The sequence below is a fragment of the Epinephelus lanceolatus genome, chromosome 12, assembly GCF_041903045.1.
Source record: "Epinephelus lanceolatus isolate andai-2023 chromosome 12, ASM4190304v1, whole genome shotgun sequence".
NCBI lineage: Eukaryota > Metazoa > Chordata > Actinopteri > Perciformes > Serranidae > Epinephelus > Epinephelus lanceolatus.
In genome coordinates, this window is record NC_135745.1 from 11674603 (window position 1) to 11688714 (window position 14112).

Sequence of the window (14112 nt, forward strand, 5' to 3'; positions counted from 1 at the left end):
TTTTCAACATGAAGTCAGAATATTTTTTATGTTTATTGTTGCATGTAAATACAACATGCTCGTACATCATGCTCTTGTATCACTGAAGTCTCCCAGCAGATGATAATATTGTTTTTTGTAGCTACAGTTTTCATCACTAATTAGGGTATATACATTTGAAACAAAGTATACCATAGTATAGTTTACGTATCTATACAGAAAGTCAGACATCGCTGTGAGCAGGGTTTGAACCTGCGCGGGGAACCCCCATTGGATTTCGAGTCCAACGCCTTAACCACTCGGCCATCACAGCTGTTACATTTGACAATTGTACAGTGGAGAATGTGCGAGCCCTCACAGACTTAACTACGACACATGAAACATCAGAAAGGAGCCCATATCACAGGTACCACCAACACCTTTAGATGATTTGTCCAGAACATTTTTTTTTTTTACAATATACTGATTCAATTTCTCTGGAAGACACCACGTGTACCTGTATATCAATCAGTCACAACACTATGACCACTCGACACGCACCATCCACTGAAACACCATTGCAGACTAAGTACACCCACTAACAGCAACAACACTGATGGCAGTGGCCCTCACAGCAGAACAATGCATAATGCCATACCACAAAAAATGTTCAGAAATGGCCCCAGGAAAGTGTCAAAGAGCTCAAGGCATCAACCAGGCCTCAAATTCCCCAGATCCCAATCTAACTGAGCATCCGTGGGACAGCCCCATTCCCCAGATGTCCTGTGTCAGTCCCTCAACAGGTCAGAGGCAAGACAGATCTACAATAGAGCCTCTGACCTTTTGAGCCATGGACATAGAGATCCAGGGGTGTTCAGCAGTGTCTGGCACTAAGGTGTTGGCAGTAAATCCTTTGGGTCATCTTGGTTGCAAGGTTGGGTACTGGCATGCCTTCTGAAAGGTTGATCAGGTATCCTGGGCATTTGGTATCTGGGGAATTTGGAGGCCAGGTCGACACCTGGAGCTTTTGTCACTTTTATCTGACCTTTCCTGAACAGTTTTTGTGGTATGGCATGGTGAGTTGTCCTTCTGGGGGCCCACTGCAATTGGGTAGTACTGTTACCATGAGGGGTGAACTTGGTCTGCGACAGTGTTTGGCTGGATGGTGCAGGTAAAGTGGCATCCACATGAAAGCTGGGACCCAAGGTTTCCCACCACAATACTGCATTTTAATGAGATGACCACTGACACTGAGAAAACCTGTTTTGATTGGATCAGACAAACCCTGTGTCTGCCTCATTTGGTTTGGTTCGTTTCTGCTAATGTGAGAGTTGCCAGTTGGAAGGCTTTGAGAAGGCTTTTTTTGCAATTTAAGGTATTTTCAAATATGAAGTCAGAATGTTTTTGGTGTTTACTGCTGCATATAAATACAATATGATCATACATCAATTGCTTTAGTCCCATTCAATGCTCCTTGCGGGGAATATTGTTTTTTCTGCAGCTACAGTTTGAATTGCTATTAAGAGTTCAGTATGCTTGAAACAAAATATGCCATTGGCAGGCAACCATAGTATGATATACAGCAGTTTGTCTATACAGACACAAAGCTGTCAACAACAGACATTGCTGTGAGCAGGATTTGAACCTGTTTGGCTTCTCACCCATGAGCAAAGCCACTTGTCTTCACTGGAACCAATGACTATTGTGTAAAACTTGAAATTGTCTCTTTTTGTCACCCCTCAGTGGTTTTACAAAAAAGAAACAGAGGCAGACAGCAATGCACTTAATCAGATGCATGCAGCATTGCGCAACTTTTCATTTACACAGTCTCATTTTGCTTCAAACAAAAAATGTACACCATCGAAATGATTTAAAAGATACTATATTCAGAGAAAATGTATATGCACTGTGGCTTTACATTGAAACAAGTTAAATTATTAAGGAAACAGGAAACAACATTTTGAGAGCATAGAAAGCAATCCAAAACCAGGAAAAGAAAGTGTGGACTGAGATGAAGAAAGAGTTATGGAGAATGACACAAACACATAAATATGCTAATTCTGTAAAATGACATAAATGTCCAGATGACTCAACAATACGCCTGCATTTATCCCGTACATGCAGCCAAATCTGACTGAAGATGCTGGGGAGAGCGTGCCTGCAGGCTGCAACTCTTTACAGAGAGACACTGAGATAGATCTAATGTACAGTATAATGTTTGGCCTGAGGAGTACACAAGGAAGCTGCTGTGTCCTATTTGCTGGAATGTTGAGCTCATTTTGGTGAGCAGTTCATTCTGCTTGCCCTGTGGGATCTTAGCCACAGGGTGAAATACAGTACAATCTATCTGTTTTTCATCAGACGCAGTAATAGCCTCTCTGTTGTGTCTGCATGATGCTAAAATCTCACATCCACTTTATCTCACCTTAACAGCTTGGATGTCTGGGAAGAGCAGGAGGAGATGATGGACATGTTATAATACTATCACATGGATGAACACATCAGGAAGCTGCGCATTTCTGTGTAGGCTGCATAGGTGTGTACACTTGGCATCAAATCTAGTCGTACATGTTGCTGTTTGTGACAAATAAGATTAGACTTTTCTGTAAATGTGGATGCTTTAAGACTATTATGTGCAAAATGTAGGGACCACAAGTCATGAGCTTGCCTCATGTTTTATCGTACCTTCAGGGTAAAGCTTCACACAGTGTTGATGAGTAAGACAGATCCACTTCTGATGACAGCGTGACACATACAGTAGGACTAATCAAATTATGTTGTCTTTTCAATTTTTGGGCATCTTTGTTACAGAGAGCAAGATGATTAAATACCACTCTCATGTTCAGTGCATGAATGGAACTAAGTACATTTTCTTAAGTACTGCACTGAAGCACCATTTTGAGGTACTTGTACTTTACTTCCCTATTTCTACTTTATACTACTTTATACTTCTACTCCACTGCATCTCAGAGGAAAATATATTACCTTTTACTCCAGTACATTAGATACAAATGAAGAATAATCCAATAATTTATGATGTATCATTAAATCTTTAACTACCCAGCACTACATAAATTATTCTAAATTAGCTCCTCATTTACCAGCAACATTAATATGGCATACACATTAATGCATTACTAATTATAATCCAATATATGATTCTGAAAATGGCCATTCAGCATGGCGAGTATGTTTACTTAAGTATATTTTAATGCTAATGTCTTTGAACTTTTACTTAAGGGCAGCGCAGGGGAATGGCCTCTGGGGCTCCAGCCCTGCGAGTTTTCTCAAAAGCCCTGAATCTATGTCATTCCCTCAATAAATCTATTATAATTGAGTAAATATTCTTCTGTTTAATTCAAGTATGTATGAAGTAGTATTCAAGTATGGAAGACCACTTTACTTGGAATTATTGGGTATACTTTATTTGCAATTTGAGAGGCCCAGATTATTATGGCATGGATTTAAATGTAGCAGGTTTGTCAGCTAAATGGTCATTCTGTGCTCACCTATTTTCTCAGGTAAACTTCATGTGTGCTTATCTTATTTATGATCCAGACATTCAGGAGGTTTTTCACAGGAACCAAACTATTCACAGAGGTCTCTTCCTCTTCTGGACCCAGTGATTTACACCAGTAAAAACACTGAATAAAACAGTTTCATGTTCAATATTCTGTGTTTCTCTGACACCATACAGTGGCTGATGCAAAATCTTGAATGTACAGAGCGATTGTTTGGTTTGTCAGTTCTGGGCTACTGTAGAAACATGGCAGTGCAAGATGGCGCTCTCCATGGAGGAGGTGTCTTGTAAGGAGGCAGGATAAGTGGTGGATGGGTCACAAAAACCCAGACTTTCCCGTAGCACTTTCCCCTGGAGAAGGGTGTTTGGGACTGTGTGAACTTTGAGTCGTTGTAAGGTACATTCGCACCATGTTTATTTTCCTAAACCTAATCACAGTAATTATACTTGCCTAAAGCTAACCTCCGTAATTTTACGTAAATTAGATAACTGTACATTAAGGATGCGTTGTGCCCGCATTTTCGTAGGATATCATGCTAAGCGTTGTATGAGGATACGTTGTGTATTTCCAACACTGCCGATCAGAGCTGAACGAGGCTGGAGCATATAAATATCTGTGATTACTGCAGAGTCATTTGACCCCGGGGAAAATGCCAAGTATAACCTTTCCCATTAAAAGAGCCAGATAATAGCTGGTGTTGGTGGGGTTTGTTTTTTTTTTGTTCAGTGGGAAAGGGGCTTTAGATACATCATCTGGGTACCATAAATGTCTGGTAGTTGTTGAGATATTTCAGCATGGCTAAATAAAACAGATACCAGCTGTACATCTACATATTCATTTAAGTCACTTAACAAATGCAGCCAAATCCCTAACACTTCCCCATCAACAGATAAGAATAATCCTCCAAAAGGTAAGTCACATCAAAGAGGGAGAGTTCTCTTTATTTCTCCTGCTCAGATTTACTTTCAAGACATGATGAGTGAAAGCACGGCACGTGCTAAGAAACTGTGGATAATCGTACGCAGAACACAGCAGTGGAGCTTTGGGAGTCAGTGAGGTGAAATACTACAAGAATTGTGGATCCCAGAGGCTCAGCAGCACGCCACCTTCAGCTGGAGATAAACAAAGAGGTACAGCATCTCGCTAATCCTCAGAAGAGGGAGTCAGTCACTGGAAACATGCAAACCAAGGGGATCAAAACACAGGAAAGGCCAGAGAGGAGGGGTGAAGTGATGAAATGTGATGATAGCAACAATGAAATAATGTTGGGGAGCAAAACAGAGGGGACGACTTGGATCTCCAGCTTAGATGTAACGCAGTCAGATTATCAGTTTGAGGAAGGTGATTGGCAGGGATTTAACAGCTGCTATTAATTGGACGTAAAGCTGAAGTGGGGAAGATTATGCAAAGTTGGCTTTATGATGCTAAATAGTGAAGTGGAAATGCCAAATTGGAGCAGGAGGTCTTTCTTTGTTATTTTTCTTATTATAGTTTTTTTAATGTTCTCTCCAATAAAAATGCATGTTCCCCTTTTTTTCTATTCAGTAGCTTTAAAGTTGTTGAAATCATATTCCACACTGCCAACAGCATCACATACATTATATATAATCTGTATCAGCTCTTTATTGATGTTACAAGATGTGTACACTGAATGAAGTATTTAAACCTCCAGACTCCAGACATCATCCTCCAGTCAAATACTCTACATTCTACATTTTCCCAAAGTTCAGCTTGACATATTTAATGTCTTTGGAAACTTTGAGATCTGGGCTAGAATTCAAATTCTAATTCTAATTCTAATGGCAAATGTATACATAAAAATGAAATATATTTATGTTAAACAACTGAATTGTTTTTCCACTTTATTTTTTGTTGTATCTATTATAATTAAGGTATTTTAAATCGTCCACAGTGTTCATTTTGCTGCCTGCAGACCAGGCAGCAGAGACAAAGGAGATAAAAGTGTTGCATGACTACAGAAGCTCAGTTTGTCTGCAGCAGAGACAACACAGCTTGAGCACCTTTCTAACCTACATTTCAGTGCTGTAATGTTTAATACATGTGTACAAATGTGCAAAAGTAGCATAATACTGCTTGCATGCAGTATTCATAACTCTGCATATAGAACATAGATAAACAGTACGTGCAGCTAGTGCTGAATTTTCCTGAAGTGTTTAATCATAATGGGTCTTTGTCTTTCTTTTTTGTGTGTGCTTTAAATATATATTTATTATCACTCTGAGATTCAGGTGCATCATTCTGCTGACCACTATAAATTTAGCTTATTTGCTCATAGCACATAACAATCATCATAAAAAGCAAATACAGTCAGATAAATAAAAACTGGTTGGGGGAGTGAATGAAAGAACATCATTGGAAGAAGTCAGATTAAAATATGGGTGATTACGAGTTCCTTATTTAGATATTGAAGGACACAACCAGTGACTTGACATGTTTTAGTCCATGCACTACAAATTTGGCATTGACAGGTGTCCTCTGAGGTGTTGAAAGTATTTGTAGACTAACTCTTTGCATTCAGCATCACACATTTGCGTAAGGTAGGGAAGGTTAGTATCAATGAAATGAGACTGCACCTCTATCTACTTGTTTCCTTGTTGATAATATAGATAACAGATATTTTTTTCACCCACTGCAGACACTGGCAGCCTGGAACTTAAAGATAATCTACTGGAGTAAAGTTACCATGTTTCCAAATCTCACCAAATTAATCTATTCTAAACAAATTAAGACGTTTGCAGACAAATCATATGAGGAGCTTATGAAATATGATGTTTTCTTATAAACTACCCAACGGTTTAGCCACACAGCTGAAATGACTGGTTGATTACTCAATTACTCGATTAACAGGAAATAATTCTATGGTTTCAGTTTCAGAAATTGCTGCTTTTCCTTCGATCAATTTTAGTTTATTTTTGATAATTTTTTAGGTTTGTACTATTGATTGGACAGAATAGTAACAGGGGGCATTTTTTGAGTACTTTAATTTTAATAAGCATCTCCTTGATACTACATTTGTGACATTTTCATTGCAGGAGTTTTACTTGTAACAAAGTATTTTTGTGGTATTATTACTTTTACTGAATAAAAATTGATCTGGATACTTCCTCAGGGTGGCGCTATAGGAAAAGTCAGATATAACCAAAGTCAGCAGGCTTCATCCTCTGAGGACAATGATTAATTGTACCAAATTTTATGACAATCCATCACATAGTTATTGAGGTACTTCAAGCTGAACCAAACTGCCAGACTGACATTGCCATCCATAAAGTCAAGCCGTTACCATGGCTAAAAACTCAGTGACTTTGTATCAATGATGCTGAATCACAGCTTGAACCAAAGCTCTTCCTCTCCTCATGATGTCACACTCTGAACAGCCGCCTGCCTCCTAAAGCCGGCAGAAGGGGGAGAGAAGTCAGTCACTGTAGAGGGCTTCCTGCTGCAGAGCTGGACTCTCAATCCTCCCTGAGCGTTTTTGCCTCAGACAAGAAGAAGAGAAGAAGCAACAGAGGACAAAACTACTGGAATTTTTAAAAAGAAGAAGGAATCTCCTGAATGGCACTGGTGAATGGGACCTGCAGCAGAAACATGGAGAGGTCAGACCGTGATATGAAGGGAAAGTCCAAGAGGAAGAGGAGGAGGAGGTGTAAAGGCAAAGGTTAGTACAGCAGGCATGCTTGGTTAAGTTTATGTGATTGTCAGTGGGATACTGATAAAATACTAGTATTCATATTCATGTATAGTGGGTTTACAGTTACTTTATTATGTCTGATTTATTGTGATCTCTTATGGCATCTTTAAAATCATCCTCTACAGGATTCTTGTCTCTGTTGTTTGTCTTAAGAGACTTTATTTGTGTACTTTATGGTATGTTTTTTTATTCTAGTGTGATATTCTTCTGTAGGCTTAGAGTTTTGCTGTAATATTTGCCATGATACCTTTATATACTGTATATGATAACTTTACAATACATTCATTTAGCTGATGCTTTTTTAAAGCAACTTACAGTAAGTGTGATCAGGAAGAACTACATGTCACCAAACTACAGTTCCTATTTGGTGATGCATCCCGAATGAGTTACAAATTACCACAATCCTTTTGTAGTAAGTGTTGATAGTGATTTATTATACTTAATGGTGTTTTGGAGGCAGAAACGACCTTATAGTTTGGGTGAAATCTCTGTGGGCAGAGCCAAATAATCACAGTTGTAATGCCAGACTAAATCCCAGCGGGTAAAAAATACAGAATTTTCTATTTTATTGTTTGTTTGTTTTGTTTTTTAAAAATAACAAGCTCTTCTTTGGCATTTGGGTGAGCTCCTTAGTTGCTGGGGGAAAAAGGTGTATCTTTTGCTGTGGCCACTGAGGCTGAACTCAGGTCTGTTTCAGAATCAGAACTCCCCTCTGCACAAAACTGCATGTCGCAGCTTCAGTCTTATTCATGGCACTCAAACTCAAGTCAGGTCAAATCAAGTGTATTTATACAGCCACAACTTAGAGATGCACAGTTTCAAAGGTGGATCTGGTGACAGCTACATGTGACGTGACCTTGACTCTATCCTTTAATCACTGATTGAGAATAATAAAAAGTCGGCCACACTAGCGGCTCTATGAGGCTGTACATATGAGCAGCAGTGTTTTAAGATAAATGCTAACATGTGATGTTTATGATGTTCACCATCTTAGTATAGCCTGCTAGCATTTGCTAATTAGAGATAAACACAAAGTCCAGCTGAGGCTGATGGAAACCCATTTGTTTTGCAGGTATTCCATCATAAACCAAAATATTGGACAAATGAAATCTTTAAACTGCTGATTGTTCTGGAGAAAAGTTGAAAAGCTTGGTTAAAGATAACGAAAGTTATTATTATTGAACCCGAGGGGAACATTAATGTATGTGCATAATTCAATGGCAGTCCATACAATACTTGACAAGATAATTAATTATGGAACAGGAGCAACATTGCAGCGACGTCTTGCTGCTGGTATGGATAAGATTAAACCTCAAAAATTCACAACCAAGAACTACAAAATTACAGAAATACAATATTCAACTGTGGACATTATATATAGACATTAAATGTATCAATAGAAAGTTATGCAAAAAGTTGACATGCCTCTCCTTTACTCCCAGAGATGAATGATAAAAATCTCATGTTTACCTGTTCTTAAAGTCTCCAGGAGTTAAGAGTCATCCTCTGAGGACCATGAATAGAAAGTCACAATAGTGTCAGTGTTTGTTTATATCTGCTCATATTTCATAAACACATAATTCAAAGAGACCAACACAAGTAGATGAGAGGCTGGTGGTGCAAAAGACTTATATAAATGACAATACTGTATATTCACTCTGTTTACTCTGTTATCGTGTAAATGAAATGTCTCATCATGATGCGAGCTCTGGTAATCATAATTACAGCAGTCTGGGCAACAGGTCAGCCTTTCGGGATTAAACTGGCATTGTTCTCCACATGCTAATCCCCAGTAAATGCTGCAGATTACTCCGTGATGGCTTTTGTATTAAGTCCAATGGTTATTCAAAGTGCGCTAAGCCTATTCCACTTTCATTAATGGGCCATTGGCCTTTTCTTGTACATCAGCACGGGAGTGAAAGCGTGTCCTCTTTGAAAAATCATTATTTCTCAAATCCCACTATTTTAGGACCAGAATGCATTTAGCTAATGCTTCCACTGTATCCGACAATGAGCTGTATTTTAATGCCAGCTGTCTGAACAGAAGGTGGCATCTTTTTCTCAAATGGCAGACGTCTCTGTTGACAATAGAGCTCTCTGAATGCACAGCAGGAGGGAAACTCTTGATGTGTGACTGTTGCTATTCTTTTTCCATTCAACAGTATTTCAACAATGTGTGAAGTTTCTCTGTTGCTCTCAGGGTTCGTCTGCATCAAACGTTTCTAGGTCATGATAGAAGAGACCTCTGTAGCCACTTAAGCCCTTTGTATTATGTCAAAAAATAAATGGATGTTGGCATTATATGTTATGTAAGAAGTTTATACAACAGTCTGAATAGTTTGAATAATGTATTATAAGTGGAATATGCTAATGCCATGTTTCTATTCTGCTATAAAGTGCTAGAATACAAGTATAGTTTGTTATTTACGACAGGTGATGATGCTGTCATGTGGTTTTAAGTTCACATGGCTAAAAAAGATTTTGGACAACTCAGTGCTAAGATGAGGCAGAAAAGTTTGAGTAGGTTGGAGCTGCTATAAGTTATTGTGATAAAGTCTAATTAGAACAGATTTATTGGAACATGAAGTCGGTAGTGGACCAGACTGAGATGTAAGCTGGATGAGAATCACCTGCTGTGATGTTGTAAGTTCTGTTCAAATAAACCCTCATTCAAGTCTCTGCAACCCCCTGTACATTGGGTCTTCACCAAAAAGTTGAACTTATTTCATTGGAACATGAGCCAAGACTGATACCTTGCAGACTAAGTTGTCTAGGGACTTGGTGGCATGTAGAATGGCCACTACAACTTCCATCTGTACACCTAAACACCTTTCAAATATCAAAAGACAGCCAACACTTGGTGGAAAGTGATACACACATTCCTGACCAAATCATTATTTCAGGGTTGTGATATTGTCTGACAAAATCAAGCTGGCAAGTTGAATAGAATGGACTTTACTGTCATTATACAAGGAGTACAACGAAATTTGCGTCGCCATCTTGTGCCATCTTTTTTGGAGCCAGAAGTGACCATATTTGGAGGAGAGGTTTGAGCAGTGTAAGAGCAAGGGGTGGATCTGACTGAACTCGAGGACACTGCTGCGGTCGTGACTTGTCAATCACAAGGTAGCCACGCTCTAAAGCATACCCTGTCTATTTTACTCTGAACAGGACCCTAATTTACAAAACGAACATCATGTTATATTGAAGAAGACATAAAACTAGAGACTGAGACCATAACCTCAAGTATAAATCAAGTGAGAAGTAGGGTCATTTTCTCATAGACTGCTATACAATTTGATTTCTTTTTGCAACCAGTGGAGTTGCCCCCTGCTGGCCATTAGAAAGAATGCATGTTTAAGGCCTTATAGGATTGTATGTTTTTGCACACCATGGATATGTTACGATTGCATCTTATTATTTAGCGGATAAGATGAAGCTTTCTGTTTCAACAAAACTGTGGTTGACAGGTTGTGGTTGAGGTTAGGTTTTGGCACAATCACAGGGCAGGGATGTCTTGGTAAAAAACAACTGCCTTTTGTGCCCCTACCCCCACTGGAAAAACAGTAATAGGTCACTGCAAAACACCAATGTTTGGAGCCTAGAGCCAATAGAAACACAGCAATGTATCGTTACACCACATCTGGTTTTGTTGTTTGTTGATCTTGAACAATGGTCTGCATTAATCTGCAGCTCGGCAAGCATCTCACCTAGGTGACATGCCATTCACCATCCCCCCACCTCCTGATGATAAAGTCAGCTTATATACACTGAATCACTTTAGAAACATTGACATGATACATATGAAATGTGTAAATGTTAACGTATTCATGGCTTGCTGAAATTTACAATGCCAGTATTTTTTGTTGGTGACTGGGCTGCACATTGGCTTCACTTTTCCGACCCAGACATAACCTTTTGTCTGTTTATTCATAATTTATACATATTATAGTCCAGACAGAGAGCTGAAACAGAGAGAAAGATGCATGAACAAATTTAACTCCATTAATGTCGACATATGATTCAGAGTGGGTTTTAAATAGCTGCAAGTCTTGTCACCGACAAGTGAGGGCAGCCAGTGAGAAATGGATTCTCCAAATTGAAAACAACTATTACATTATTTGTTACAAGGATACAAAAAGTTACATGGCGTCACCAAATTCTTTTCGTTTGCAGTTTCACTGAAATATTCAGTTTAACTTAATAATTTAATCTGGTATTATGCCTTAGAATCACATAATTCTCTAAAAGAAATGAGAATGTCTTTTTATTCATGTGAAGTAATTTCATTCTCTTTTATAAAAACTTCTGTCTACAATTATTGAAAAAGAATAGTTCAGCATTTTGGAAAAATGTGCTCAGATGTCACGTCTGTGCATTAAGAACAAATCTCGTCAGGAGGCCCCAATCAGCCTAAAGATGAACTGTTTTTGTCAAGGAATAGTTCAGGCACAGTGTCATTTTTTAACATGTCTGCTTTGGTTAATATTAAACAAACAAGAACATGTTAGTGAGCTTTAGAGGTGTGTCTGGGTAAGGAGCCATGCTATCTGTTTCCCTGTTTCCTGTTTCTACGCAAAGCTAGGCTAACCACGCCACAACTACAGAAATTAGATTTGACCATGTGAACCTGGCCGGAGCCTAAAGCTTTCTAACTAAAGTTTTCTAGGTTAAATATAATTGTTTGAAGATCATATCACTGAGAAGCAGGTCCTAATTGTACACTGAATTAAAGTCATAAAAGTGCTGCTGCTGCTGCTCACTAGGAAAATATCCATCCATTGCTGACTCAGTTTGAAATAGAACAAATGAAAATTAAGAATCTTGAAAAAGCGAGTAACATTATTTTAGCTTCTTTGTCACAGAAAACTAAACTTCTCTCTCCCTGTTGAATTACAGGACAGTCTATTGAGTACATGAGCATAATGAAATGACTTTGCTAATAAGGATTTTTGTCTGTACAGATGACAGGATGAAGTTATTGCCGGCTTTTCAGTAAAAACAAATTGCCATTTGGCTGTAAAATCCCCTTCTGCTGGCTTTTCAGTCTAAATTTAACAAACTGTCATTTGTTGGCTGTAAAATCCAGTCGGAGAAAACATTTGATTGTCCCGCTTTCAGTGCGGATTATGATTCTCCAACATGGAACAAACAGCTGCTGTCTGTGACGGGCCTGTCAGTGGTTTTCTGATGACACGTCATGCGTTTGGACATATCTGTATATTGGATGCATTTTGGATAAGTGAGCTCCATCGCGCAGTCAAACTTAGTGGGGCATGTCAGTGCGCAATTTCACTGATGGATTCTGCAATCTCCACACTTCTCTGGGGCTCTGGCTTCATGAAAACATTAGCAATATGGTTTGTGTGCCCATTTAACTTAATTGCAGCAATGCTCGGTGGGTAAAGTGTGATACTAACTCTGCAAGGGTTAGGGGTCCCATTTCCTCTGCAGCTCAGTGTGAAGGGAACTGCTGCCGACACTGACAGGGCTTGAGCCTTGAGCCCCACTGGCGCTGAATACACCAAAAAAGTTACATTAAAAGAAGAAATCTGTAGATGTTTTGTGTTGTATTTCAATCATTTTTCTTCCTTTTATTGTTTCTCCTGTCAATCTGAAATAAACTGGAAACAAAAATACCCCAAAATATATAAATAAATTATGACAGTAAATCCTTCACCACATTGCAGACACTCTGACTTATCTTACTCCACAAGTGACAAGGGTTTACCAAATCTACAATTTTAATTAGTTGTTGGACTTTTCAGTTTCATCCACTTTTGTAATGCATACAGTGTCTTTTCAAAATAAACCTTGTTAGGTCTTGTCAACACAACTTGATTAGGTAAAATGACATTGACAACATCTCATGTCACATGAGTAGCCTCTTGGGTGGCGGCCCTGTGTTTGTTTGAGCCCCCTATCCACCCCCACCTCCTCCCAAAACAAACTTTCTCTGTCTTTTTACTACATCACTTGCTCTGGAATATTTCTGCTGATGGGCTTACATTGGAGTTAGTTAAAGGCCAGCTGCGTCTTTTACAGACGCTTACGTGTGTTGGGTTCAGACACCAAGGGGCGTGACAAAGCATTGGTATTTGATGCTCTGGTAATGAGAACAGGTTGATAATTCAAATACCCATTTCATGGGATCTTTGGGGTGAATTTGGGCAGCGATTTGGGATGAGAACTCAAACATAGACAACTGAAGGAGGCAAGTGAAAACATACACTGCAAACACTACAAACAATAAATTCACAGAAGTTTACATTAAAAGTTTTGCTATGAAACACTGTAATTTCACAGATTTTTCCTAATTCGTTACAATCAAACACCTTCAATAAAGTGATGTCATGAAAAGTTCTACAGAGAAACACTGTTAGTTTACAGATTTTTCCTGAATTATAATTAAATTTAACACAGGTAGCATGTCCAAACAGAAATGACTGGGAATCCACAGGTCACCAGACTGAGGCAGGAAAAGGGTGCAGGTACAGACACAGGTTTCAGGATATAGGCTGCAGATTGCAGGTGCAGAGTACAAAGTAAGGGAAACAAATACATGACACGTTATTGACAATCTGGCAACTGGGGCAGAAGGGGGCTAGTATATGCAGAGATAGGACTGATGAGGGAAGTGGAAACAGGTGAGCAGGTGAGTTAGAGAGTCAGGTGACTGGGACAGGGGGAAAGGTCTGAGGGCATCCAGTGGATGGATGCGGAATGGCAATCAAGAGAGTTCCTAAAAAATGCTTGGTGGGCCTGAGGGAAGTGAAAAGTGGCAAAGTGGGAGGTGTAGATGGACCAGTATAACACACTGGTAGCTAGCTAACTGGGCACAGACAACAACATATGGTGCATATCATATCATATCATATCATATCATATCATATCATATCATTATATTTAAGCACATAATGTGGT

At 39.0% G+C, this 14112-nt stretch overlaps 1 protein-coding gene and 1 non-coding gene across 2 annotated transcripts in view; one reads left to right on the forward strand and one right to left on the reverse strand.

Moving 5' to 3' along the window:
- Window positions 1-210: 210 nt before the first annotated feature.
- trnas-cga (transfer RNA serine (anticodon CGA)) lies at window positions 211-292 on the reverse strand. The gene has a single exon. It is a non-coding gene; the product is annotated as a tRNA-Ser (tRNA).
- Window positions 293-6921: 6629 nt separating this feature from the next.
- LOC117271575 (double-stranded RNA-specific editase B2-like) overlaps window positions 6922-14112 on the forward strand; it is a 51852-nt gene continuing 44661 nt past the window's right edge. Inside the window, exon 1 of the mRNA XM_033649847.2 lies at window positions 6922-7155. Within this exon, the coding sequence (XP_033505738.2) occupies window positions 7053-7155 (103 nt within the window). The 5' untranslated portion in view covers window positions 6922-7052. The remainder of the gene's footprint in view (window positions 7156-14112) is intronic.